Here is a 26,921-nt window from a genome sequence, read left to right on the forward strand (position 1 = left end):
TTGCTCATGAAACATTGCATACTCGCCGACATAGGAACACAATCGTTCATTTGCCGATACGACACGGGCTGGTGGAACAACGGCTGAGTGCGGCACAGGACATTGACAGAATGCCTGACTGTGAAATGGAATGGCCTAATCCCGGTGGTTGATCATTTATCTGCTCTCACGCATTCGCTCGCATGCTCGACCCGGCACACGGCAATACCATCAGAACCTTGAGGCATGATTATCTGATGTTCGAGAACCCACACGCCAGAAAAAGGAACTCCTCAACCGTTGAAGACGCTAGTCTTGCCTTGCACGCCTTCTGGTAGCCTTGAATCAAAAGCAACGCGAACATGACTACACAAGTGGCAATGCGAGAGTTCCGTCGGGCGACTACCCGAGATATAATGTGTATAGCGATAGCACTTGCAGGGGCGTAGTGGGGTGTGGAAACGCATATGCACTACCTCCACGGAAGAACTTCCACTTCGCGAATGCACCCATGGCTTGCCAAAGCTTATCGAGCGCTCGGACGCGCTCACATAGACTCTCCTCACGGTATTCTCAACATATGCATCATTTGGGGCATTTTCAAGCAACGAAAACAACTGTTTGTACCAACACTTCGTCGGGCGAAGAGATCACAGTGCTCGCTACTCTCAACTGTTATTCTTTTGTCTCTTTGCGCATTTCACTCCTGAAGAGCAAAGAACAGCATAGTGTTGTAAGTCGGCACTCTCGTTGTCCATGTGCTGTTTGACGTCCCACCACACCAACGGCACATTTTTCAGCTCTTCTTGTGTAGCCTCGATACCCAAGTCATTGGCTGTCCCGCCGATATCGTCGAGTGTGAGTAGACGCTGATATCGTACAAGCTCCTGATCCTGCGACATGACGGGCAGCGTGCGGATGGTTGTTGGCAATTTCCGTGAGAATCGGTCGGGGAAATCAAGAAGTTGGAAAGCCATGTAGCCGTTGCTGTGAAGTCGTATGTCTATGTTTGCTTGGGTATGATTGCGTGTCAAACAAGGGAGAATCTTCCAGTGAAATCCAGCAGGCTTCCGAGTCTCATCCTGAGGTGGTTTGTAGTAATTAAACCTCCAGGAACATGAAACTGGATATGAGAGGACATGGTATACTTTACTGATGGCAAGTGGTGAACGTATATCAGCGACAGCTTCTGTTCTGAACGTGACTTCTGCGACAGCATTTCTAAAGACGCCTTGAAAATGCGAACAACCGCTCAATGCAAGTCTAACTAATCATCTAACCTCTAGCAAACACCTGCGCTATGCCAAAGCAAATCATACATCAATACCATGTCTCTCATACAGATCATAATTCGTGCCATCATTTTTGCTACCGCTTCTTGTTCTTCTTCCCACCACCCGATTGCGCGACAGATTTCAGCGCCGCATGTTCGGGATGCTTCTTCAAGTGCTGATGCAATTGAGTCTTGGACGAGAAACCAGCGCTGCAGCCATTACACTTGTTTTTGACATCGGGCTCTTCGCTCTCAGCCTGTTTCGCAGCCTTCTTCATGCGCTTCAACGCAGCCTTGCCGAGTTTGGGTTCCGGTTGGGCGGTGACTTCTGGTTCTGTGGAATCTTCAGGTTTAAAGTCGAGATCTTCGGTGGGTGCTGTGGAGGGTTCTGTGCTGGCGCCAGCAAGTCGTGCTTCTATTTCGGAGCGCGAAGCATATTCGTCGTCAACGTCTGAGCTTGTTTCTGAGTCGACGGGCGATGCAGACATTGTATTACTAGGTGCCATTTGGTCCACACGGCCTTCTTCCTCGTCTGTACTGTGGTCGTCCATGTCAAGCTCATTCGTCTTTGTCGCGAGGTTTTTCACGGATGCATCGGAGTCTCCACCACCAGAGACTTCGGGTTCCATCGCAAACTCATCCTCCACCGGTAGGATCTCATCACTTTTGAGGGCGTCTTCATCCAAGTCCAGATGGGCGTTGTCCTTTTGCATCTTTCTCTTGAGAGCCTGGATTGCTTTCTGATGCTTCTTGCTCTTCTCGTGGGCATCGTATTGCCGCTCGCTCTTGAATGTCTTGTTACACGCAACGCACTCGTAGACGTCTTCCTCGACTTCACCTTCGCTTTCCTCTTCAAGTTCATCCGCCGGACGTGCGGTAGCCCAACTTGGCACCGCCTGCTCCTCCTGCTCCATCTTGGCGATCTGCGCAGCTCTCGCCCGTGCAGCCTGGGCTTTCCTAGCATCCCGCTGTGCTTTGGCCTTATCCTCTGCCGTCTGTGTGTTCGGGGTATACCGTGGGTCTCGCTTGCGTACGAACGCAACCAGCGTTCTGACCGCATCATTAAACGCCCTTCTGCCTTCGTCGCGGATCTTTTGGTTCTCCTTCTCAGCAGCCCTTCGATAGCGGCGATCAGGTTGAAGAGAGGGATTGTATTCATCCACCCATGCAAAGCTCTTCACCGTCGCGAAGCCGTTCCATGCTGAGTAGAAGTCGCGCACAACACCTTCGTACTCATCATCCTTATGACCAAAGCTAGGGTAATCCGGTACATCGAGGTCGTCATAGTCTGCGGCATACTCCTCTTCGCGCGCAAGTTGCTCGAACGTCTCTCGTACGAAGCCAAAGAAGCCGTTCGGCGAGTCTGAAAAGTCCACATTCCCCCTGAACTTGCCCATCATCTGCGTTATATCGTCGGCTGTCGTGACCTTCATGTCACCCTGGTAATGGTCGCCGGTCTCCTCGCCAGTGGTACCCCGCAGTATATCCCTCTCGTGTGCATCGTACCAAGCGCGCTCCTGGTCATCTGAGAGGACTTCGTATGCGGATCGGACTTCGGCGAAGAGGGCAGTGGTACGTTCGACATCGCCGTAGTTTCGGTCGGGGTGCAGCTCGAGCGCTTTCTTGCGGTATGCTTTCTTGAGTCTTGTAGATGTTAGTATTGAATAGATTACGTGTGTCTTGTTACGTACTCATCTTGAGTGGCATTGCGCTCCACACCCAGTAGTTCGTAGTAACTTGTCTTAACTTCGCCGGCATTACTAGGCGCGTCGCCGCCACCGGTGGACTGTGATGCACCCATAGTGGCTTTGTCTCGATGCAGCTAGGTGTACGGTTCGGACGTATTCGAGATTTTCGGGTCTCGGACTACCTGCAGTGGCAGTGGCAGGATGCTGCCGTTCAGTTGTGTAGGCGTGTATAGGAGAGTGACAGCATATAAGTCTGTAGTGCAGCTTTCACAGCTTCTCGGTGCGCGTGCTGACAGCCTGCTCTACACCGAGACTACCCCGGCTTTCACATCGTGTTAGTTGGGTGAGTCGCGAAGAGCCATGTTGCGTCACTGCAAGCAAATCGCCTATGACTGTGCGCTTGGCGTTGATTGGTCGCGGACTGCGAAGGCGAAAAGTTTGAGCAGACAGTGATTGAAGAAGAGCGCTATTGGAGCCACCGCAGTCTAGACAGCGCCGAAAGCCGGCACACGCCATGCTATGTTCTGCTTCATAAAAGAGGCGCATCCCCATGTCTTCGTGATGGCCTAAGACGAATCTCCATCGAATTCTGGGGTCTCCATTTAGCGGCATCCTTTCCAGGCACACAGGCGCATGACCCGTGGAGCAAATCGCCCTTGTTGACAAGTCGTAATTCTCTCATCCAACACCATTTCTTCCCCACCACCACACATCTGGGACTCTTCGACGCTTCGTTCCCAATAATCCTTCTCTCCTACACACCCGCATCTGCATATCCCAGGCCGGTGATCGCTGGAACGCTTCGTTAGCCCGACCCGGAACTGTGGCCGAACAAGCGTGGAAGGTACCCCGCTAAGGGTCGCAACCACTCAGCTCCCCACGTGCCTCCTCTGCGCCTTCTGATCGGCCAGCCCTACCACGGTACCTCGTCACCCCTGCCCTAAACATGAAGTTTGGCCATCTATTCAAGCAGACGCTCCGGGATGAAGGATTCCCGCCAGAGTGGGTCGACTCGGCTATCTCATACTCGCAGCTCAAGAAGTGCATCAAGAGGCTTACCGACGAGCTGCGGCAAGTGGGCCTTGACCCTGCCACCTTGTCCAAACTACTCAAACATGTCGAAGACTACAATGCTTCTACCAAAGAAGACGACGATCAGGAACGACCTTTCGAGTACATTCTCAACCCCGACAATGCCAAGGACAATGCATCGCCCTCGCGCAAGGCATTCCATCCAAAGCTCCTCTTCTACGTAAACGAATCGAGTGGAGAGGTACTGAGTGCCCAGTTGGACGATGATACCAGGCGCAAGCTTCAGATGCTGGCCATCGAGACGGGCATGTCTGATATGCGCGTCTTGGACGACTCAAACTCGTCACTCCAATCCATCGACTCCATAGATCCATCCAATCCTATAATTGTCACCCCGACCAATGCTGCTCGCAACCGACCAGGGTACCGCACAGTGGAGGTTCCCATCACCTCGGATACCGAGTTCTTCACCAGGCTCACCAGTGAAGTCACAGGATTGGAGAAATTGCAGGAGCGGGAACAAAAGCGAATGAACGTCCAGATTGAAGCACTAGGGAAGCAGGTCGCAAAATTGACGGATCCAGACCGAAGAGCCAACAGGAAGATGCTCACTGCTTGGCGCCAGATCTTCCAGATATACGTGGAAGAGGGCATTTTCTTTGGAACGACAGAGATGGACCACAAATCGCACGACTCGGAGAAGGCCATGGCGAGACTGGCAGGATTCTCAAATAAGATTGCCAAGGCTGGCTTGGTGGAACAACTGAAGAAGAAGGAGAATCTACAAGCACTAAACACCTTTATGCACATCAACCGGGAGATTCTCCAGGGCCTGCGATTCGGTGAGATCAACCATAATGCTATGATCAAGATCCTCAAGAGTAGGTCCCCCCATATCCTGACAAACATGGAGACGCTGGACTAACAACTAACTAGAATTCGATAAACGCACAGCGCTGGGCGTAAAGTCCACATTCCCGCGTCAGGTAGAATACCCAGAATTCTCGGAACACCTCGCCAAAGCCGTCTGCGCAGAGGTCAACACACAGATCCTATCCCACGTCCCGCAAATAGATGACTACTCTTGCCCTATGTGCATGGAGATCCAATGGCGGCCCGTAAAGCTTAGTTGCAACCATACCTTCTGCATCCGGTGCTTGATCGTCATGCAGAACAACAAGCAATACAACTGTCCGTTCTGCCGGGAGAAGACAGTCTTCGATGCGAATTCAGGTAAGCATGTCTCTGACTCCTGGACGCTTTGGAACATCTTGCTGACTATGTGACTACAGACAACTTGGACACCGAACAAGCCGCCTTCCTTAAGAAATGGTTCCCAGAGGAAGTCAAGAACAAACAGCGGTACAACGAGATGATGGCAGGCGTGGACCAGTACGGAGAAGTGTATGCGACTGAAAAGTGCGTTGTAATGTAACGATTCGCAACTTTGATGGGTCGCATGCTAAAGCTGTGCCAAAGATTCCTGCGCGGTGGCTCCTTGTGGTAGGTCGTCTGCACCTTCATCTCAATAGAGATTCGCTAACATATCATTAGGCACATGATTTGATTTCATCTACAGGATTTGAGCGCTTTGTCAAGAGCTGTTTTGAGAGTTTTACCCCAAAGATACCCAGCACATGTTGTGCATATACAATAGCCGATAGACTAATTCAACATATCTCTACTACCACCGCGTGTGAATTCAGTTGAGCATGTTATGACGCCAGATAGTGAATTGCATCAGCACAGGGGAAGCAGCTGAGCGGTGATGGACTTCGTATGGGAAAAACCCCAGAAGGGGATTCGGATAATAAAGTAATAGATAGGTATGTAAGGAAAATCGTGCAGTGATGTGCTGCTACAACAGCGAAGCGCGTATCTTTCGATCTGTCTTTAGACAATAGTAAACGCCGTCCCTAGATGCAACCAAGTAATACGCTATGAAAGGAGAGAAAAGAAGATGCCAGTCTGAGGCTCGTTTGAGGAAATTATACACTGCGCTCTGGGCTTTCACCCTCGGCGACAACCGCCACACCCAGCCCCCGGTCGGGGGACTGAAGAACGAGTTGTTCGTGCCGCCTTGCGCGGATGAAATCCGATACACTCTTGATCAAAATAAACCAGCCAACAATCATCAGGCCGTACGCTATCCAGTCACTGCCTGTAATGGCACTCGCTGCGGGTGTCATGTCACTGCCCCCTGTGTTTCCACTGCCGACCTTGTCCGGGTCAAAGTCGTGCGCATTCGGGTCGTTTGGAACGCCACCGTCGAATCCTTGTCCGGGGTTATCGTTGCTACCGTTGTTCGGGGAGAGTACGGCGGAGCGGAATCCGAAACCGAACTGTACAAGCGTGATACCGAGACCGGCGCGGGATCCGTTCTTTGCGGCGTGGGTCGTGTGGAGGAGGTAGGTGAGGAGAAATCCGACGAGTTGGAAGGACATGGAGATCATGGCGTTCCAGAGGAAGCTGAAGAGGGAGCCGACGGGGAGGCCTTCGACAAAGACTTCATCGCCAAAAGTGCCGGGAGCGAGGATGGTGGTTTCCCAGTAGGGTGGTGTCGCGTCTGCGGCAGCCTGTTCGTATGTCTGATGCATGTTAGCAGTGATTCACGCGACTTATCGATAGTCGATACGTACTGGAGGCTTCTCCTCGGCATCCTCCCCTCTGGTAGGCTTTGCGCTGAGATTTGCCCACACACCACCGTTTCCTCCACCGTACACCCGCCCTGGAGTGGGCGCTTGTGTGTTGAATACTGGCAGTTCCGTTACTCTCCTTTGGATGCCCGGTGGCGCGGCCTCGTCTTCTGTCCTCGGGTTTCCCCGCATCAGCCGCTGCCGATCGTCGCGCCCATCGTTATCGTCGTCGTCATCGGAATCCGAGTCGAAGGTGTCGGCGAGGGTGCGGTCTTCTTCGTTCGCTATCGGGTCCTCGGATAGGAGATGCCGTGAGGTGCCGTTTGGTGATGATGCGCGCGAGTGGAAGGAGGGTGGTGGCGAGGCCGGGGGCCACTGCTGGCCGGGTTGCAGCGTCTGGGGAGAGTCTTCTTCGTCTTGGGCGGCTACCTGAATTAACGCATTAGTACTGTTGTTGCGAAAGCAATATAGGGGTTTCGCGCAGTCGCATGGTGGTCGGGATGGACCGGGGCAACGTACCCTCTCGTAGCCCTGGCTAGGCATGTTGCGCGGATAACCGGATGCGTGACGTGAAGGGGGCGATGGGATATCTGCTATCGGGTGTCGTCAAGGCGGGGAGTCGTAGGAATAGGTAAGGCAGCGAGCGTGGACAAGAAGGACGGCGGTTGTAGGAGGGAGGTGCAGGTGGGTGGAGCGTGTCAGGCGGCAGGTGCAGTGGAGGAGGCGTTTCAAATGCAACTTGCTCGCTTTTGGGCCATGCGACACGGCTGCTGCGCCACGATCCAATAGCGCCTGGACCCTGGTTACCGAAGCATCATCGACTTTGAGACCCGACAAGGTGAAGAACTTCACTTTTTCTCAATTCACACACAGCCATGGCGAATACTGTGAGCATACAGCGCTGCATTGCAAAATAGTCAGCTGACATGGTCCAGATAACAAAGCAATACACCCGCCTCCTCGCTCTCTGGCCAAAGGACGCTCTGCGCCCAAATTTACCCTTCACACGCGCAATCGAGCATCATGGCAAACCATTCGGCGTCCAACCCATAACACCCACCCCCGAAGAGGGCGCAAAGCCCCAAGCGCCCGCGTCCACAACACCGGCCGCATCTTCACCGCCTGCGAATCCCAAGCTCGAGCAAGCCCAAGTGAACGCACTATTCTCGTTACTAGAGAACCGATATAGCACAAAGTATGCGCTGTCGCCAGGTGTACTGAAGCCTACGTCTGCGCCGGAGCACTACACTAGATTGATGGAGGAGATCGAGCGGGCGCCTCAGAAGACATGGTGGGAGGCCAAACTGGATCAGTGGAAGATGAAGATTCGATGGTCTTGAGGAACGAAGTTACGACTCTGTATTATACTGTGAAGAATGTAAAATAAGGATAACTTGCCACCGACACACGACCATGCCCTCACTCGCTTCGTCCCGATACGGCAGGCGCGCTCGTCTCTTTATGGTTCACTTTGCTGCGCGACACTGCGTTCTCATCACTCATCTTCACCTTGACCGAGCCTTGAGACGCTAAGGGAATCCGCTCTAGCCTTCTTATTTACACTGCTCTTTGCTCAACTTCCCCTCCGCAACACCGCGAACAAACTAACAACAACCTCCGATCGACTATCTTCTGCAGCGATGTCGGGACAGCTTGAGGAACCGGCGATCGATTTCAAGTCTGAATATGGGCGAATCCTGCAGACAGACGCTTTCGAGTGAGTTCTTCACTTCTCAGAATGAATTGATATTGATAGTTTCTAGCCTTTTCGACACGATCACAGTGAATGTCGGCAAGGAGGGAACCAAGTTTCCTGTCCATGAAGCTGTCATCAGGAGAAGCTCAAAGTTCTTCGACAACGCCATGAAGGAAGAGTGGGCAGCATCTCGTCTTGATGCGCGCACCGTCACTCTTGTCGACGAAGACCCGGCTATCTTCAAAATCTACCTTCATTGGTTGTACTTCAAGACATTCCCTACTGTCACCACGAAGAGTACAGGGAGGTTCAATCATGAGACCGGTATGCTTGGCGAGGGCTACGTTATGGGGGAGATGCTCATGGATACTGCATTCAAAAACGCCGTCTTGGTCGCCTTCCGTGACGCCCTTCTCAATCAGCCTTTCTACAAGCCACTACGGCCAGGCTCCAGTATAGTCAAGACCATATACGGTGGAACTCCGGAGGGATCCCCCGGCAGGCGCTTCCTGGTTGATGTGTGGGTTAGAGAGGCGAACGAGACTTGGGCTGTTCACCTTGACGATATGCCGCTCGCCTTTACGACGGATTTGTCAAAAGCGTTTATGGCATGTGCGAGGACACCCAATTCGAAGACGACGTCGTGGACAACAAGTATGAAAGACTTCATGGAGACATAGCTCTGGTCACTGTTGGCCGTCTGTGAGAGAAACTTACCAGCGTGGCGTATTACACACATCGTCACGGCTAGGGTGTCTTGTGGAGTTGGAGCAGCTGATGAAGGGATTCCAGATTACAGAAGTACTGTGCATCAAGCCGTTTTAGCATTTGCTCCCAAGTAGATACGATTGCAATCAAGTCCGGCTCGCCTGATCTCCGAAGTCTGTCTAACCAGATCTGCGCTAGTCTGTGTCGAGACAGATCCACCTCCCAAGCAGCGTCACTCAACTGATCTCCTGTCTTCTACTGTTCTTCAATCGCACCATGGACATAACTGTTTCACAGCTAAATGAGCATCACGGTTTACCAGCTTTGCCCACTGAGCTATGGCTCACCATATTCGAGCATGTGGTTACTTACGACACGCACATTTTCAACCAGTCTCTCAAGTACAGAAGAGAGCGAACGCGCAATCTACACAGACTGCAGTATGTATGCAGGTCGTGGAAGGTACGACTAATTCCAAACTAAACGAATGTCTTCATATCTGACCTTTCTCAGGACTTGGTCGAGCCACTTGTCTACCGCCATTTATCGATCGACGGCAACAACGATCAAGCGACCAACCGAGTCACAGCTTTGGCCCATCTCCTTGATCATCCTGTCGACTCCGATGCGCCGAAAGCCTCTTGGGTGCGCTCATTCTGGATCCAAAGAGATGAGGGCGAAAGCCCTACTGAACCAGCCTTGATGGCGTTGCAAGCTGTACTGCCTACTCTGCTCTCCGGTATGACAAACCTGAGCGAACTGTTCTGTCGTTCTGAACTCCAGCGTCCTCAAATCGCAGCTATGGTAAACTCCCACGGCTCTCAACTTACAAAGCTGTCTATAGACATTGGAGGTCGTCCCGCCCGTATTCAGGAAGCGCTTTCTCTCCTAAGACACTTCACCGCCCTCAGAGACCTCCATCTTGGAGTTAGTGGCCGAACGCGCAACTTGGATGATATGGAGGCATCTGAATTTCTTCATCTGCGCTTGGTCGAGCTGGCTGCAGAGTACTCCACCAACGAGCTACTAGGCTGGCTCACACATTCGGCTATGCCCAAGCTTTCGGCTTTTGCAATCTGGAAGCCGCACGATATCTGGAGGGAACTGAGCAATCTGCCTGCTTTCATGGAAAAGCACGGTTCCGGCTTGAGGAAGCTGCAATTTGACGATAGCCAACTGGTCAAAATGCCCGGGATCTTTGATCACACATCCTCTCTGGAGGTGTTTGATACTTTTGATACAAGAGGGCCTCTTGGAAATCTCCCTGTATCAATCACTCAGATTATGCTTCGGCAGTTTCCGGAGAACATTGGTTATGGTGTTCAAACTCTAGAGTCGTTGCTTCAGATCGTTGAAGCATTACCGTGCGACAGGAAGTTGCATACCGTTCGAATGTGTTCAATCAATGACTATCTCGGAGCAAAGCCATTTCTCTGGCGAGAGAAGATGAAAGTGGCGGATACGAGAAGGATGGAAACCTGGAAAAGGTTTAGGTATAATGTGAAGAAACTGCTGGGCTTGGGTGTTTCAATTCTAGATCAACAGGGTGTTGCTCTCGCGGACGTCCTCAGAGAGATGGGAGCGTTTCCGGGGGCAGATAGTGAAGAGAAAAGGGACGAAGAAAACGACATTTAGGAACGCTCGCGCTGTACGAATGATATGTTTCACAGCAATCACCCTACATGGCCCGCGTGAAACCCTCACACTGTACATCCCAGTGCGACGGCCATACTGGCCCTTCATACCCGTCCCAGCCACCGCACATCATCCCCACCGCAAGCAGTAAGCCCGCTGAGCTCGGAAAATACGGCGTCGGCACTCTTGTTCCCCCCTCTGGCATTCCCACTTCATCAAAAGCATTGTTCACGTCAAGTAACTGACTAACAGCACGTTCCGCATCTCCTCTCCTCGCTTCCGTGATAGCCAACAATGGGAAATCCCAACCGTAAGAAAAGGGAAAGTTCCAGGTCTCGTGTACTTTGGCGATGGTGTTGTTGAAGATCGTCATATTGACGCGGGCGTCTGGAGGCAGCCAGCCATATATACCCAGAAGTCCTGGATGATCTTCCGTATATTCGGGGGTAGTCCACATATCTGGTATTCCCTCATACGTCACATACGCGTTCTCTTCAATGGGGAAAGGCGCTAGGTGGTCTCGTACGTGTATCCAGGACTCCGGAGTGGATTTGTTTTGCCGCGCTTGCCACTTCGACGCTACGTCGAGACCAAAGCGCCAGTACGCTAGCTCGAACGTCGGATTAATCGTCTCGTTGGGATTAGTATTCTCAGAAACTGGATACATGGGCGGCCCAAGATCGTATTGATTCGTTGTGGAATTCCAGAAGGCATAACTGGCCATGAAGTCCGCCACACCTGTCAAGATCTCATCCCATTTCTCGAGGGTCTTTTCGGTCGGGAAAGATCGGTATTCCATCTCGGCGAAGTACATGGGATGCGGTTGTTGCCAGATGAGTAGGCTGTTGATCTCGCCTGGCGCAGATCGGCCGCTTGGATCGCTCATCTTGCCGAGGCGCGCGCCTTCGTATCCTTGCTTTTCAGCCCGTTCAAAGCTGCTGGGTAGAAAGCGCTCGTAAACGCCGATACTGCGATCATAGAGGTCCCATTTCCCCCAGAACATCCAATGTGCTAGATGCCAGAAGACCATTTCCATGTGAAACTTCCCGTACCATCCATTGTTCACTAAGCCAGACTCTTGTGGGGGATCTTTACCAGCCCCGTTGACCGCAAGAAGATACTGAGAAAGGATGGTGCGACGCTGTAGCTCGTTCGCAGAGGCATTATTGGCCGACGGAAGTGACACAAATGCACCAGTCGACCAGTAGTCTGCCCACCAGCTTTGTGACTTTTGCTTGACTGTCTCTGCAGTGTAAGACACATTGGCCACCCGAGGAGCGTACGTAACAGTGAACGAGAGCGTCTCAGATCTCTGACTGGCGGCTAGGATGTATTTGTGCTCGTTTCTGTGCAGGCGCGAGAGGCGGGCATAACCTTCCCAAGCGATATCGGCCGTGTATGTTGTTGCATCTAGTACATGCGTGATTGTCGCACCTCTGTTCCTGTATTTATCCGTTGTGGAATGGTTGGAAGTAGCGTTGAAGAGACCAACAAATGGTGCATCGAACTTATTTTTCCCAGTCGCATACGGGAAATCGAAGAAAGCGCCCAGTCCTGCAGTCCTCACTAGGCTGGACGATATGTCTACAGCGATAGTGTCCGTTTCCGGGCTTGCAGCAGTTGTCACCACAACCTTTTCTCCGTTGATGAAGAAAGAGGATTTGATGACACCTTCCCAGAGCTCCAGCACCTGCTCTTTACCACTAAGTATATCTTCGGTGACGTTGCCCCCTGCGATGCCGCCGAACCACAGTCCAACTCTTCCCAAATTAATACGATGTGGGTTCGCGATCATCCATTGACTGATGTCCTTCTGTTCTGGGTTGGGCTGCGCATAGTTGACGAGGCGATCGTGGGTCCACCAGTCAACACCGGTGTAGTCAGATGGAAGCTTTTGATTTGGTGTCGTTGGCAGAGATTGGTTGTGCCATCCCCAGGATGAAAGAGTATTGTGCGGCAGAAAGGTCTGCAGTCCGGTAATGTCTACACCGAACGCGAAGTTTCCGTTGCCAACCTGGACTGGGCTGTATGGGTTCGATTGGCTGAGCTTGATATTATACTGCTGGACAATCGACTTGCGATCGATTTTGCTCTCCACGACAGGCGATGTGAGAGAGAGTAAGTATAGAACTTTGGCCCACTTCTCCAATCGCAGTGGAAACATAATGGCTTCGTGATTCGTTAGCAACGCTTCTACCCGCTCGTCTTTATATAGCTTATGACGGCATCCTCTCCCGCCCTACTTTGATTAAGTTCCCGGTTGATCGTCCCCAGCGGCGGGGTCAGCCATTGAATGCATAGCGTCGGGATAAATACCACCGAACACCAGAAGACACAATCACGTCCTGCTACGCATCGTCAGCAATGCGATGAGTGATCAACGGGGTGTTGCGGCCAGCGAGCGACCGAGAATGTGCCCAGGTGGGGATGTGGGCCGTTGGCACGTGCACGCGCGTATCACGCTAGCAGGCTTATCGATAACGACCTTGAGAAGAGCGGAAAAGTTTTGGCAACGTGAAACGCGGGTTCCAATCGCGTCAACGAAAATGTCCAACGGAAAGAGCAGCGAACCAAAAGTTGAAGGCGCGAAGGACCCCCCCGTGGAACTGAAGAAAGGCAAGAAGAGAAAGAGAGTTCAGCCAGCAAAAGATGGCTGGAGTGGCAAAAAGGGAGCCGGCGTGTTGATCAAGTTCGACCATTCCGACGATGACGCCCCAAGTTCTACTGCGGAATACCCTAAGCCCGTCGCCGAACCCAAACGAACGGAAGGCATTGTTGGAACTCCAGTTGAGCGGCAAGCAGAGGTGTACAAGCGCAAGAAAGCCGATGCGCCTCAGTCCACCAAACCTCAACCAAAATCCGAACAACAAGCTCGACCAAAGAACAAACAGGCCGACAGACCTCGCACCTCTCAACAAGACTTAAGAGTGCCATCGCATGTAATCCAGAAGCGTGATGAGTTGCGGCTAGTCCGCAAGTCGCTTCCGATATGGCCTCAAGCGGACGTCATCCGAGCAGCTCTCCAAAGAAACAACGTCCTCGTACTGACCGGAGAGACTGGTTCCGGAAAGTCGACACAAGTGCCCCAGTTTTTGGTCAATGAGTCTTGGTGTACCGGGTGTATAGCGATTACACAACCTCGAAGAGTGGCGGCAATCTCCCTAGCACGACGCGTCGCGGACGAGATGGGCAGCTTACTTGGAGACAAAGGTCCTACAGCCAAGGTTGGATACAGCGTCCGTTTCGACACTGCGGCAGGAAAGCACACCAAAGTCAAGTTTCTGACAGAGGGTATGCTGCTTCAAGAGATGCTCAGAGATCCCAACATGTTGCAGTACAGCGCTGTTGTAGTAGATGAGGTCCACGAAAGAAGTGTAAATGTCGACTTGATTCTTGGGTTCTTACGCAACCTGTTATCCGCTAAAGAAGGTAGCGTGGCGAGGAAGCATCCGCTCAAAGTCGTAGTAATGAGTGCTACGGCAGACGTGGAAAGTCTCGTCAAGTTCTTCGGAGACAGCCAGCCTGTGTCGAACACCGAGAACGCGATCGCGAAGCCTACTACGGAAAGTAAAGGAAACGTTTCTACATGCTTTGTAGAGGGGCGGCAATACCCCGTCAAAACAGTGTACTTGCCGCAACCAACACAAGACTGGGTCGAAGCAGCTCTCAAGCTCGTCTTCCAAATACATTACAAGGAGCCTCTGCCAGGCGACATACTGGTCTTTCTCACAGGTCAAGATACTATCGAGGGACTCGAAAAGCTCATCAACGACTATGCTGAAAATGTGGACGACGACATCCCTAAACTTCTTGCGCTACCTCTTTTCGCCGCCCTTCCACAACACGCCCAACAGCGCATCTTCCAGCCAACGCCCTATCGCACACGCCGCGTCATCCTCGCAACCAACATCGCTGAAACATCAGTCACTGTCCCTGGCGTCCGCTTTGTGATCGATTGTGGAAAGTCGAAGATAAAGCAATTTCGCAGTCGCCTAGGTCTCGAATCGCTGCTTGTGAAGCCTATCTCCAAGTCTGCAGCTATCCAACGCAAAGGCCGAGCTGGTCGTGAAGCACCTGGCCAGTGTTATCGGCTGTATACTGAGAACGGCTACGATACTATGGAAGAACGCACCACGCCCGAGATACTGCGTTGCGACCTCAGTCAAGCTATCTTGACAATGAAGGCGCGAGGTGTCGATGACGTACTCGGCTTCCCATTCCTTGATCGGCCACCACGAGAAGCTCTAGAGAAGGCTCTTCTGCAACTATTGCACTTACAAGCGTTGACAGATACCGGTGAAATTAGCGGTATTGGTCTCAAGATTGCCAAGTTCCCGCTCACGCCTACGCTAGGACGAGTACTAGTCGAAGCAGCGAAGCCAGAGCGCGACTGCCTACTCGACGTGATCGATATCATATCCGCACTCAGCGTCGAGGAGGTCTTCCTGAACCTTGTTACCGAAGAGCGCAAAGAAGAGGCAGAAGAAGTCCGGCGTGAGCTATACCGCCGAGAGGGCGATCACCTCACACTGCTCATTACCGTTCAGCGATACGCTGCTGAACTGAAGTCGCAGCGTCGAGCTTGGTGTGACAAGCACTACGTATCCCACCGCGCAATGGAGAATGTAATGAACATCAGGAAGCAACTGCGGGAACAATGTAGACAGCAGAAGCTGCTCTCAGCTGACGACGAAGAGTCCAATAATGCACCTTCGGAAGCTAGGAGTCAAGCCATATTGGCATGTATGCTGCGCGGCTTCATCTCCAATACAGCGAGATTGATGCCAGATGGTAGCTACAAGACGATGATTGGTAACCAAACGGTTGCGATCCATCCCAGCTCGGTACTGTTTGGAAAGAAACTGGAGGCAATTGTGTTTAATGAGTTTGTATTCACAGGCAAGGCATGGGCTAAGCGTGTCAGTTCAGTTCAGCTAGATTGGGTGTCGGAGGTGGTTGAGGCCATCATGTAGATTGCGGCATGGTATAAGCGGTTTTACTCATTTAATCACACTTTTGTTCTTGAGCAGAATATGTACATGCCAAGATCGCATAGCTTCAACTTCCGCAAGCTCACCTCTGGTACTACCTTCTCCTTCCCACTCCAGCGCCTTCCTTATCCGCCAGACTGACGACTTCACCAATGCCCGCTGCCTCCTGTTCGTCTTCAAGTGCACGGATCTCCTCTCTGCAATCCCACCACTTCTCTTCTGCCCTCTCGAATGCCATCTTCTTGACTTCTTTCGGGCTCTTCTCCGCGCTCTTTCCCTTCCTGTCCAACTCTTCCAGGACGAGATTTTGCCACTGCTCTGAAGTGCGAGCATAGAAGTCGCGCAACGATTCGAAAGGACGGGGATGTGGAAGCGTATCGGTGAGCGCAGAAATCTCTTCCTGGGGACCAAGGTCTTCGGAGTGAATGGGTGCAATAGCAGGAGACTCTGTGACACTCGTGGGTGCTGTCGATACAGACTTGTCGTCCTCATCACCTTCTTCTTCTTCTTCCTCGGAGTCTTCCTCGGAGTCTTCGTCTGAGTCGGCTTCATCCTCACTGCCTTGCCAGTCTTCGAGCTCGCGCTTGAAGATTTCAGTGACACCGTCTAGATGATTGAGGTTGACAGACCAGAGCTCATCGAAGGTGAACTCGCGGTCACCTTTCTCGTAGGTACCACCGTAGATGTAGAGTGTATCAGCTTGAACCGTAAGTGCGGCGTTGAAACGTGGATGTGGGAACTCGAATATCTTCGGCTTCTCTGGACGTGCCTCTTCATCTTCTTCCTCTTCCTTCGCTTTCTTCGCTTTGTCATCCGAATCCGCATCTGTGACTACACCGGCTTTCATTTCGAGAGCCTTGAGATTAGCTAGCAGCTCTTCTTCTGCGGCCTTGCCACGATCTCGTCGGCTGATGTTCGCTTGCTGTGCAGCCTTCTTGTTAGCGTTCAATTTCGGCCGGCGTAGAGTGAGTGGCATGTATCGGTTGCGCTCGACATTCCAGATGAACAGCTGATTGAAGAACTCGGAGTCAATGCCCTCTTCACTTTCTTCCACATCATGCACACCGCCAAAAAGGACACCGCGACCTTTGTGGTAAGCCATTGTCGCACCTGCACGCGGCGGGTTTGGTGCATTCGCGGGCTTCTTTCGCTTCTCCCAAGAAACAGTTGGAAGGGTAGTGGATGGTTGATCAGCAGGTGGTGGTGTGATGCGTATGAACCAGGTGTCGTCGTGAACCTTCGGCTTTAGCACCATGCGCGATGCCGGACCGCCACTGCTGCTCTTCTTGCCCTTGCCTTGCTGCTGTTGCTTGCCGCCAGCTTGCGTCTTGACACGAGAGTAACCGCCATAGATGACTGCGCCTTGCTCGTGCGGCAACAAACTGAAACTCGATCGTGCATCTGGTACTGCGCGAGCTGCTTGCAGTTTTGGCGTGTGCCATGAGAAGTTGACGCAGTCGTAGATCCAAAGATCATTCAAGTATTTGGTGGTCGCAGATGTGTCCTGGAATCCCCCAAATAAGATAATGTACTGTTTGAAACCAACCATGCGATGTCCACTTCGTGCTGGTGGGGCAGCGGTCTTGCTCTTTCCCTCCATGCGTGTCCATTCTCGAGAGACCGGATCGAGCTTCCAGAAGTCGTTGTAGTGATAGAAGGTTCCTTGCTTCGGCGAGCTAAACTCTCCACCAAACAGATAAATCTCTTTTGTGTTGGCAGCGCGACACCAAGCATGTCCAGATCGAGGTAGTGGTGAGTTTGGACTTGTGACTTGCTTCCAAGAATCTTGTTTGACGTTGTAAATCATCAGATCGTTGAAGAACTTGGCGGTGGCTCCGTTGAAATATTCGCCTCCGAACAAGAAGATCTCATTCTCGTTCGCCGGGTTGGCGAGGAGGGTGCTCGAAGTCCGGGCAGAGGGCGGCTCAGCGGGTATCTCTGTAATAGCATGGTGTTGTTCCTGCTCTTTTGCATACTGTGCTAAGATGTCATCCAGGTCAACATCTTCCGCATCAGAGTCGATTTCCTGTGTTTTGGATGCGACCTTCTTGTCTTTCTTGCCTGCCTTCTTCTCTTGCTTAGCAGCCTTTGCAGCCTTGGCTGCTGCTTTGCCTCCCGCTGCCGCCTTCTTCTTATCTTTAGCCATGTTCGAGTTTCGATAATGAGACAACGCAGTTGTGAAACGCAGTGGGAATTATTCGGTCTGCAATGGAAAGTTCTCCGCGTTTGCCCCTCAGTTGTAAATTTTCCCAGCGCCGACGTTGATGGTAAACCACCTTGCTTCCAGTGACTCGAATAACGGATCAAACAAGGCTAGAGTGCATGAAATGTAATTATTGTAATGAGTAAGCGCAAACTCACGGTTGCGAATCGTCGCGTGCAGTGCGTGCAATGTCGCCGATCCTTCGGAGCAGGCACTACGGAGTTGGTGCTTATCGATAAGACCGTATACATTCACTCCCCACCTTGCACCCGACACTTGTCAACTACAAACATGATACAAGCAGCAAAGATCCTCGAGCAGAGAAGTCACTTGGTGCCTGGTAACTATGGGTTTCCTGTGTTGTCTACAACGCCTCATAGCTAATTACAGACAGGCAAGCTCCGGATAACGGAACACTTCTTCCAGGTACCCAGAGATTACTGTATGTGGTCCTCTCAATCATTGGATAGCAGATGAACATGAAACTTATGGCCTCGGATAAGGCAGCTGATTTGAACAATCAGCGATGACAAAAGTTTGTGCTGACAATCCCATCTTGAAGCGAACCCTTCAGCCGGAACGATCCAACTCTTCGCTCGCTCGGCTCTGAAAGCCGAGAAGCCTGCAGACTACACACCCACGTCGCACCTCGATCGCGCGAAGACTCAACTCCCATGGCTCGTCTACTTACAGGGCGGCCCGGGCTTCGAATGTCGTAGTCCTGAGAAGGTATCCTGGACTCAGACCATTCTCGAGAAAGGCTACCAAGTGCTCATGCTGGATCAACGTGGCACTGGTCTCTCAACTGCCATTAGCCAGTCAAGTCTGCAATTGAGAGGCGACGAGAAGGTGCAAGCAGAGTATATGAAGAGTTTCAGGGCTGATAGTATCGTCAAAGACTGTGAGGCTGTAAGGAAAGCCCTGACTGAAGACTTTCCTGAAGAGAAGAAGAAATGGAGTATTATGGGTCAGAGCTTCGGTGGTTTCTGCTGCTTGACCTATTTGTCTTTCTTCCCCGAAGGAGTCAAAGAGGCGTTCTTGTTCGGCGGCCTGCCACCCCTTAGAGAGGGGCCTGATGAAGTTTACGAGCGGCTTTACGCGCGTGTCAAGAGCCGGAACGAGGGATACTACGCGAAGTATCCCGAAGATGTCGACCGCGTCAAACGCATTGTCAAGCTTCTCTCACGTTTCGGAGATACTACTGTGCGCGTACAAGGCGGCGAAGGCTATCTCTCTGCACGTCGCTTTCTACAACTGGGAATCTACTTTGGCAAGCACGGAGGCTTCGATGACGTCCACGAGTTTGTGCTTCGCGCCGATACCGATCTGACCCAATTCGGACATCTTACACGGCCTACTGTGCTCGCATTGGAGGCAGCGCAGAGTTGGGACTCTAACGTCATCTATGCTCTCCTCCATGAACCCATCTACTGTCAAGGCCAGGCCTCGAATTGGTCTGCGGAGCGCCTACTCCCGAAATATCCTGAGTTCTCACTTTCGCGCGTAGACGGAGATGAGCCTGTCTACTTCACCGGCGAGATGATCTACCCTTTCATGTTCGATGTTTACCCGGAGCTCGCTAAGCTCAAGACTGTTGGCAACCTCTTAGCTGAAGAGAAAGATTGGCCGCAACTGTATGACAAAGAGCAATTGAGAAAGAACGAGGTACCGGCCTATGCTGCAGTGTACATGGACGACATGTACGTTGACCTCGACCTGAGTATGGAGACGGCAAACACCATCAAAGGCTGCAAGACTTTCATCACGAACACAATGTATCACAACGGGATTGGTGCCAAGACGGACGAGGTGTTGAAGCAGATCTTTGCTCTGAGAGATGATGTCATTGATTAGACACGATCTCGGGAGGCTTCGTCGAGCATGCAGACTTGTCGACTGGAGTATATGTTGGCGAACATATCTCAAATTCATTGTTTCATAAATTGCCGCGCCTGCTCTAATTGCGCCCTCAGATCAATGTCCCAAATCCATCGCATCCTATGCTTGTAACTTTCCTCAATCTTATCGAGGTCGTCTCCAAACAGTTCGAAGTTATACATTTGACCGGCCTCGTGGCTTGTTTTCACGATCTTTTGCGTCCTCTCTCGTCTGACCTGGTCGAAGGCGCTGAATGCTCGCTGCAACTCATTGACGTCGCTCGTTTCCTTGACCAGATTGGCGAGGATGTAAGAGTCTTCTATACACTGGCCGGCACCAGCCCCTTGATGAGGTGTGGTCGCGTGGGCTGCATCTCCAAGCAAACAAACGCGGCCCTTGGTGTAAGTGTCGCAGGGTGGATGCTCGAACAACGCCCAAATGTCTGGCTTCTGCATTGCCTTGACAATCTTCGTGACATGTGGGCCCCAACCTTGGAAGTCGTCTTCCATTTCTTGTTTCGATGTGGCCACAACCCACTTCTCGTCTTCCCAGGTATCGCGAGAGCTAAATGCAACCACTGTGTCTGTTAGCAAGACAACACTCTAAACGATGACTACCCTTACCGTTCATCGTTTTGCCATGCGCAATTGGAAATGTAAGCAAGTGGCCATGGTATCCAAGATACATCTGGCTGTTCCGCGCTGCATCATCACCCAGCATCTCCACAGCCTCATCCATAGGTATCAGCCCTCGATAGGCGTACTTTCCAGAGAATACAGCCTTGGAAGCAGGATTATCTCTCCCAAGTAGCCACTTTCGCGTTAAAGACTTGATGCCATCGCATCCGATTACAGCGCTGTGTTGTGCGGTTGAACCGTCAGCGAACGTGAGCAACACATCTCCAGAGCTATCTTGAGCCTCGCTCAGCTCTACAAGTCTCTTATCGAATTTGGCAACACCGTCAGGTATCTCTTTTACGAGTTCGTCAAGGAAGTGAGCTCTGTACACGCCGCCGCGCCCTCCGCCTGAGTGCATAGGCACATCAAACAGGGCATCGCCGACCTTCTTGCCCTCCTTCACATACCCTTCACTGTCCTCTTTTCTAGCATCGCCCACCCGTATCGTAAACCACGAGTCGGACTTGGAATTGTCCGCATTGCCAGTCTTGCATTTCAAGAAAGCCTGGTATATCTTGGGAGACAGGAGCTCCATCGCACGGCCGGCGTTAGGTCCAAAAGCGACCCCAGCACCAATTTCGCCAAAGTGTGGTGCGGCTTCGTAAATCGTAAGGGGGATATCGTACTGAAGGAGGCCTATTGCGAGGCAGAGGCCGGATATCCCACCGCCTACGACGGCGAGCGAGTAGGATTTCGAAGATGAGCCCGTGGAAGCCATTGTGACGTCCCGCGTGTATAGGCGTGCGGTTGAGGTAACTGACTTTCAGTGTGAGGTTAGCTTGATATCAACGATGCGACTGCATCATGCAACGAAAAGAGAACTTGACGCTTGCCAGTCATCGCTATGCGCACTTACTTTGGTTCTGATCCGAAAGTCACACCGACCTCGGGACGGTGAGAAACGACAGCTCACTCAACGTCATTGACTGCGGACTTATGCAACAGCCCTGCAGCACCCAAATAACAAACTACCCACGTGCTAACACGCGACGGCATCAGCGTCATATTAGCAAGTGCACTACCCGATACCGCGCGTCTCAAAACACCCCATCCGAGAGAGCAAGCGTCTGGCGGCGATAGGCGACGCGCTGATATGTGGGGTCTGGAAGGTAAACATGTGGGGTAAGCATTCGGGAACAAAGTCGGCGGTTGAGGCATCGCGCGAATGCCCCAGGGATTCTGGCAGGCGCTAAACCGTTTGAAAGACCAAGATGCCGAGTCCACCTAACCGAGTGCCGAACACGACCTGGCCACGATGCCTGCTGAAAGCGCGATCTGCAATGGTCGTGCATCCCTAACCCATCTGGAATCTCGGATAACTGTAATTTGCGGTTCGCGTGTGTGTGTGTGAAGTACCTGCCTAGGTAGGTGGAAACGTGACCTTCGTCCTAGCCTCCATGCCGTCATCAGGTCGCTCTGTTTTGCATCATCATTACAGGCAATACCCTTCTCGACCCACTGACACAAAAACTCTCGCTGCAGGTACTAACGTCGTGGTAGTTTATCCTCAATACTGCCTGGTTTATCGCGTTTTGTACCTCTAATACCCGCTAAGCCCGATCATCGATGCCGCCAACATCCTACGCTGCTCCACAGCCTCCGAGTGAAGAGGGGGAGAGGCCAGTCACAGTCTTGGTTACAGGGTTTGGCGTAAGTTCTAATCTCTTTTCAGTGCTGATGTTCAACTCAAGGTCTTCCAATCACGTCTAATTAAGACCTGGGTCAACTCCTTCACATTCTGGTGTTTCAGAGCATGCCTTAATCTGCCTGATCGATATGTTTCCAGCCAGACGCTGGGGTGGATGCAAGGAATTAACTAATGTAAACTTAGCCCTTTCTGGAGAAGTTCCCGAAGAACTCTTCTTGGGAAATTGCGTCTACACTTCCAGCTCTGATACCAAAGTCACCGAAGAACCAAACTCCGATAAACATTCACGTTCACTACGAGCCTATCCGTGTCGCATACAGCAATGTCGTCAGCCTCGTCCCCAAGCTTCTTCCACCAACCAACCCTCTCTATCCTCCTCCAGACATTGTGCTGCACATCGGCCTAGCAGCTGGACGAAAATACTTTGCCATCGAGCAAGGGTCTCAAGGTCGTGGATATGGGAAGATTCCTGACGTAGATGGCCAACGATTCGAAGATTCTGAAATGGAAATGCACTTCCCGTCTTCGAAGTATCCGTCTAAGCTGAACACTAGCTTTGACACATCCGAAGTCCTCGCACACTGGAAGGCCAATCTAGGATACACATCTGTTGATGGCACTAAGACCGACGAAGGATGTTCTGATGTGCGGATCAGCAATGATGCTGGGAATTTCTTGTGTGGCTTCATCTACTACAATAGCTTGGCGCACTACTTCGGTATCAAGGAAGACGAGAGGCCTGTCATGTTCCTCCACGTACCCGATCTTAGCGATAGCGCGGATAAGCTGCGAGGAGGATGGGAAGCTACAGTTGCGCTGATCAAGGCCTTGGTCGAAAGTAGACGGAAAGCGGGTGGCAAGATCGTTGACGGAGATAAGAAGAATGACAGACGGGAAAATGGCAGGACGGAAACGTACACGGACAACAACTTCGCATAGAAGGATCAGAGAAAGGCACAAGAAGCGGTGGTCTCCATCCACGCATACTATTGCCAGCCCGGATTGGTTAGAGCAGAACGCCCTTTTGAGCCCCGCAATATCCTTGGCCGTAAGCATGGAGATTCATCCATTGGTTAGACATCATCTGTATCTCGCTTTCAATCGACTGTTACGCCCGTAAGAGGTTCCTCGGGTGGATGGCTATGTGAGTCACAGGGAACTGTTTTCGATAAGCCTTGTCTTGGCCAACGCGTGTTTTATTGGTATATGACACTGAGGATGTTGCGAACATGGTTCCACATCTACGCCTAAAGCGCTCTCCACAAGTCGTTAACCAGTGTCCAAGAAGACGACTGTGATCGTAGTTAGCCCACATCATGTCTTCATCGACACCGTCTACCCAGTCAGCCACACACATCCTGTCCCTCACAAACTATACAACTCACCATCTTGTTTCCCTCACTCCCAAACCCCTTACTATACTTCCACCCTCCTCCCTCCGCCTCCGTACCAAGATTCTCAGCCTAACAACAAACAACTTCTCCTACGCACGCATCGGCCACCTAATGGGCTGGTACGACACATATCCGCTTCCATCTACAACAACACCTCCGTACAACGACCCTACCAAATATGGTCGCGTTGCTGCATGGGGTTACGCCGAGATTCTTGAAAGCACGGTTGAAGGAATAGAGAGAGGAATGAGCGTATACGGGTATCTACCGAGCAGTACCGAGTGGGAAGATGTTACCGTAGAAAGAGCTAGAGATGCACGAGATGGGAGTGTGATTCAGGATCAAATTGTCGTAGCAGATGCGCATAGACAGCAGCTGCGGAAGTTGTATAACCGGTATCGTGTTTGCGGTCCACTTCCACAATCCGCTGGCGAGAGTGAGGGAATAGATCAGTTGGGCTGGGTAGCGTTGATGATGGGCCCGTTTACTGTTGGCCACAATCTTTGCTGCTATGTATTTCCTTGGCAGGGATGTGAGGATGAGAGTCAAAAGAGGAGGATACATCCTGCAGGAAATGGAGAGTGGAGTGACGAGGACGCTGATCTGGGAGGTGCTGCGGTCGTCTTGTTGAATGCGAGTGGGAAGACAGCTTTTTGCTTTGCGTATGCCCTCCGACACTGTCGACCCGTTGAGCATCAACCTGATCGCATCATCGGAGTTGGTTCGAAGGCTTCTATTCAAACGATCAAGAGGACAGGGTGGTACGACGACGTAGCTCTCTACGACGACTTCGACGACACAATCAAGAAGGTCAAGGTCTCCGGTACTAAACGTACACTACTCTTCGACTTCGGCGCTCGCCCCGGAGCAAACACAAATTGGCGGGCCGCGCTATCATCATTAACGCCCAACATCCCGTTCATGCTCGTGACGGTCGGCGGTGAAGTCGCGCCTCAAGACCCAGAAAAAGCAGCCCAACGCCTCGCAAACAGAGCTGCATTGAACATTGTCAACGCAAGTCTATTGCAAGAAAAGGGCATTGAGGTGGCTGGAGAACGATACTTCAAAGATTTATATGCAGCCTTTGAGGCGTTCTGGAGGCATACTAAAGACTTGGGAATCCTAAAGTTGAAGTGGGGCGAAGGACTGAACGACTGGAATCGAGGATGGGAGATGTTGTGTAAAGACGATGTCAGAGCTGAAGTGGGCTTGGTATACAACATCTAGACACTCTCCCTCTGTTAGCCGAAGGCTTGTTCAGGAGGAAGGTGTGATATATCATGGTTTGGAGGATCGAGAGTTCGGACGTGAACGCATGCTGTATGTCTGTATACTACGTAGTTGGAGAGTTGGCATGCTGTTGAACCGGTACCATTGTTTATAATGAGCTGCTCAAAACCAATTCGCAGAGAGAAGGGCTTCAGCGCCAGCCTTCGCTAATGTGAACATGATATGTGATCGAAAGGAGATTTCGCTGACAGCCAAAAGCACCCACTTTAAAACGTGTGCTAAGAAAAGAATTGACTTTGAGGTCGTAGATGATGCACATCATCGCTTACCCCATAGGCCTTGTTGAGTCTCTCTAATCCTCCGCTCTTGTTCCTGTATCATCTCTTCAGTCTGACCGTGGCCGTTTCCTCTGCTGTCAATCTCCATAGGATCATCAGGCTCCTCCGCTGGTTGAGGAATGTTGGCGTGAGGGGCTCCCCTTCGTGGTTCAGCGGATCGCTGGCCATCCATCATTCCAGCGGCACCACCTGCTCTCAGCTGGTTGATGGCGCGAATCGTATCGATAGCTGCGTGTAGTGTGCGGCGCGCGTTGAAGTTCTTCTTGACAGTGGGCAGTAGATCCTCCTCTCCATCAGCGTTGTTCTTGCCAAGCTCGGTGATCCAAGGATGTGAGAGCGCTTCATGGGCTGTCATGCGGGCGGCGGGGTCGACGGTCAAGCATCGGCGGATGAACTCGCGGGCGGTAAGGGAAACACCCCTCCAGTATTCCAAGGGTGTGAAGGAGTAGTCTGCGACTAAGATGGCCTGCATCTCTTCGAGGTTGGAGTCGCGGTCGAACGGAGTGTAACCGCAGAGGAGAAAGTAGGTAATAACTCCAATCGCCCAGATGTCACTACCAGCAGAGTCAGCAATGGATCACAAAGTTACGCAGTATATCTTACACTGGTTTTCCGTGCCCAGTCTTTCTGAAAATCTCAGGTGCCATGTATCCTGGTGTTCCGCAAGTCGTCGTCAGGACATGGAATTGCTCTTCATCCATAATGCGAGACAGTCCGAAGTCGGCAATTAACAAATCAGCGTTATCTTCTGGAGTTCGGAACAATAGGTTCTCGGGTTTCAAGTCTCGATGTACGATGCCGTGGTCGTGGAGGTATGCGACAGCAGAAAGAGTCGCACGGATGAGATCGCCAGCATCGGATTCGTAGTAGTTGCCCTTCCGGCAGATGCGGTCGAACAGCTCGCCTCCAAGCGCAAGGTCCGTAACGAGGTACACTATGACAAAGGTCAGCTGGAGTATCAGCCCAGACAAGCCCACGACGTACGGTTGTTCATTGTCTCGAAGTAGTCGACAAGCGTCAGAATATTCCTATGGCCCATGGATACTCTTTTCAAGACGGCGATTTCGTTCCTGACCTGGTACCTGTCAGTCTCACTATTCATCAGTCGCTCAAGGCTGAGCTGACCATGTGCTCTCGGCCTGCCATGAGCCGCTTGTTGATGACTTTGGCCGCATAGTATCTTCCTGTGTCGATATGCACGCACTCTTTGACTACAGAGTAGCTGCCTGCGCCCAATGTCTTCCCAGTCTTGTATCTGCAAGGCTGCACTTGCGCCGCAGTCTGCGCGCCCTGCGCTCCAGACGCACCGTTGGAAGTTCTAGTTGCCATTGTCGAGTTCGAGTCGCTTTTCAGAGAGCTGACGTGGTGAGGAGTGTTTGCAGCAGGCGTTCCGTGCGCGTGTCGCGATTACGAGGGCCTTGGGAGGGCGTGGTCGGGCACCGATGCCTCAGGTTGGGTTTCGAAAACAATGGAACCGACAGGCGAAGTTGTCGGGGAAGCGCGATGTGACTTTATGACAACATGTGTCACGGCGTTGATATCGCGTAGTGATAGCGAAAGTTAATAGCGAGTTGGGGGTAATCGATGGGCTTCTTGATCGACGTTGGCGGTCGTGCGTAGAGCTGCTTGATGGCACGCGACGGGATAGTGTTGGCGGTAATCAAGATTGGAGCCAGTCTGTCTGTTGAAGGTACAACGAACTATGTCGCGAATAGTGCAAATAAAGAGGATTGAGCTACAAAGCCATGGGAGTGTCGAAAAGAAGGCTATCGCGCCCTGGAGTACGTAAGGAGGGGTCCACACGATTCCCCGCCGGTGACTTTACCCCTGCTGCCAAGCGCATAGCCGCTCAGCCGGGATCAATCATCCCAGCATTAATCGCAGCATCCATGAATCCACAGCTGGAAGAAGAGTC

At 51.9% G+C, this 26,921-nt stretch overlaps 12 protein-coding genes across 12 annotated transcripts; 6 read left to right on the forward strand and 6 right to left on the reverse strand.

The window, feature by feature from the left end:
- Window positions 1–1,347: 1,347 nt before the first annotated feature.
- On the reverse strand, window positions 1,348–3,053 carry J4E93_000069 (uncharacterized protein; the record flags this gene model as incomplete). Its single annotated transcript, XM_049338032.1, has 2 exons — window positions 1,348–2,896; window positions 2,944–3,053. The coding sequence occupies 2 exons, from the start codon at window positions 3,051–3,053 to the stop codon at window positions 1,348–1,350; spliced, it is 1,659 nt and encodes a 552-aa protein (XP_049203917.1).
- An 833-nt stretch (window positions 3,054–3,886) lies between these two features.
- J4E93_000070 (uncharacterized protein) lies at window positions 3,887–5,407 on the forward strand (the record flags this gene model as incomplete). Its single annotated transcript, XM_049338033.1, has 3 exons — window positions 3,887–4,853; window positions 4,909–5,205; window positions 5,265–5,407. 3 exons carry the CDS (start codon window positions 3,887–3,889, stop codon window positions 5,405–5,407), a joined length of 1,407 nt encoding a protein of 468 aa, XP_049203918.1.
- A 553-nt stretch (window positions 5,408–5,960) lies between these two features.
- Window positions 5,961–7,151, reverse strand: J4E93_000071 (uncharacterized protein; the record flags this gene model as incomplete). The annotated part of the gene is made up of 3 exons (XM_049338034.1): window positions 5,961–6,560; window positions 6,612–7,037; window positions 7,128–7,151. The coding sequence occupies 3 exons, from the start codon at window positions 7,149–7,151 to the stop codon at window positions 5,961–5,963; spliced, it is 1,050 nt and encodes a 349-aa protein (XP_049203919.1).
- A 332-nt stretch (window positions 7,152–7,483) lies between these two features.
- On the forward strand, window positions 7,484–7,948 carry J4E93_000072 (uncharacterized protein; the record flags this gene model as incomplete). The annotated part of the gene is made up of 2 exons (XM_049338035.1): window positions 7,484–7,495; window positions 7,544–7,948. 2 exons carry the CDS (start codon window positions 7,484–7,486, stop codon window positions 7,946–7,948), a joined length of 417 nt encoding a protein of 138 aa, XP_049203920.1.
- Window positions 7,949–8,248: 300 nt separating this feature from the next.
- On the forward strand, window positions 8,249–8,984 carry J4E93_000073 (uncharacterized protein; the record flags this gene model as incomplete). The annotated part of the gene is made up of 2 exons (XM_049338036.1): window positions 8,249–8,325; window positions 8,372–8,984. 2 exons carry the CDS (start codon window positions 8,249–8,251, stop codon window positions 8,982–8,984), a joined length of 690 nt encoding a protein of 229 aa, XP_049203921.1.
- Window positions 8,985–10,690: 1,706 nt separating this feature from the next.
- On the reverse strand, window positions 10,691–12,811 carry J4E93_000074 (uncharacterized protein; the record flags this gene model as incomplete). Its single annotated transcript, XM_049338037.1, has 1 exon — window positions 10,691–12,811. The coding sequence occupies one exon, from the start codon at window positions 12,809–12,811 to the stop codon at window positions 10,691–10,693; it is 2,121 nt and encodes a 706-aa protein (XP_049203922.1).
- A 382-nt stretch (window positions 12,812–13,193) lies between these two features.
- Window positions 13,194–15,620, forward strand: J4E93_000075 (uncharacterized protein; the record flags this gene model as incomplete). The annotated part of the gene is made up of 1 exon (XM_049338038.1): window positions 13,194–15,620. One exon carries the CDS (start codon window positions 13,194–13,196, stop codon window positions 15,618–15,620), a length of 2,427 nt encoding a protein of 808 aa, XP_049203923.1.
- A 112-nt stretch (window positions 15,621–15,732) lies between these two features.
- On the reverse strand, window positions 15,733–17,784 carry J4E93_000076 (uncharacterized protein; the record flags this gene model as incomplete). The annotated part of the gene is made up of 1 exon (XM_049338039.1): window positions 15,733–17,784. One exon carries the CDS (start codon window positions 17,782–17,784, stop codon window positions 15,733–15,735), a length of 2,052 nt encoding a protein of 683 aa, XP_049203924.1.
- Window positions 17,785–18,132: 348 nt separating this feature from the next.
- Window positions 18,133–19,695, forward strand: J4E93_000077 (uncharacterized protein; the record flags this gene model as incomplete). Its single annotated transcript, XM_049338040.1, has 3 exons — window positions 18,133–18,181; window positions 18,236–18,283; window positions 18,404–19,695. 3 exons carry the CDS (start codon window positions 18,133–18,135, stop codon window positions 19,693–19,695), a joined length of 1,389 nt encoding a protein of 462 aa, XP_049203925.1.
- Window positions 19,696–19,769: 74 nt separating this feature from the next.
- Window positions 19,770–21,114, reverse strand: J4E93_000078 (uncharacterized protein; the record flags this gene model as incomplete). The annotated part of the gene is made up of 2 exons (XM_049338041.1): window positions 19,770–20,296; window positions 20,343–21,114. The coding sequence occupies 2 exons, from the start codon at window positions 21,112–21,114 to the stop codon at window positions 19,770–19,772; spliced, it is 1,299 nt and encodes a 432-aa protein (XP_049203926.1).
- An 848-nt stretch (window positions 21,115–21,962) lies between these two features.
- On the forward strand, window positions 21,963–22,983 carry J4E93_000079 (uncharacterized protein; the record flags this gene model as incomplete). Its single annotated transcript, XM_049338042.1, has 2 exons — window positions 21,963–22,046; window positions 22,228–22,983. The coding sequence occupies 2 exons, from the start codon at window positions 21,963–21,965 to the stop codon at window positions 22,981–22,983; spliced, it is 840 nt and encodes a 279-aa protein (XP_049203927.1).
- Window positions 22,984–24,986: 2,003 nt separating this feature from the next.
- J4E93_000080 (uncharacterized protein) lies at window positions 24,987–26,335 on the reverse strand (the record flags this gene model as incomplete). Its single annotated transcript, XM_049338043.1, has 4 exons — window positions 24,987–25,560; window positions 25,610–25,940; window positions 25,991–26,081; window positions 26,132–26,335. The coding sequence occupies 4 exons, from the start codon at window positions 26,333–26,335 to the stop codon at window positions 24,987–24,989; spliced, it is 1,200 nt and encodes a 399-aa protein (XP_049203928.1).
- Between the last annotated feature and the right edge of the window lie 586 nt (window positions 26,336–26,921).

Source organism: Alternaria ventricosa (assembly GCF_023758065.1).
Source record: "Alternaria ventricosa strain BMP 2768 chromosome Unknown scaffold_1, whole genome shotgun sequence".
Taxonomy (NCBI): Eukaryota; Fungi; Ascomycota; class Dothideomycetes; order Pleosporales; family Pleosporaceae; genus Alternaria; species Alternaria ventricosa.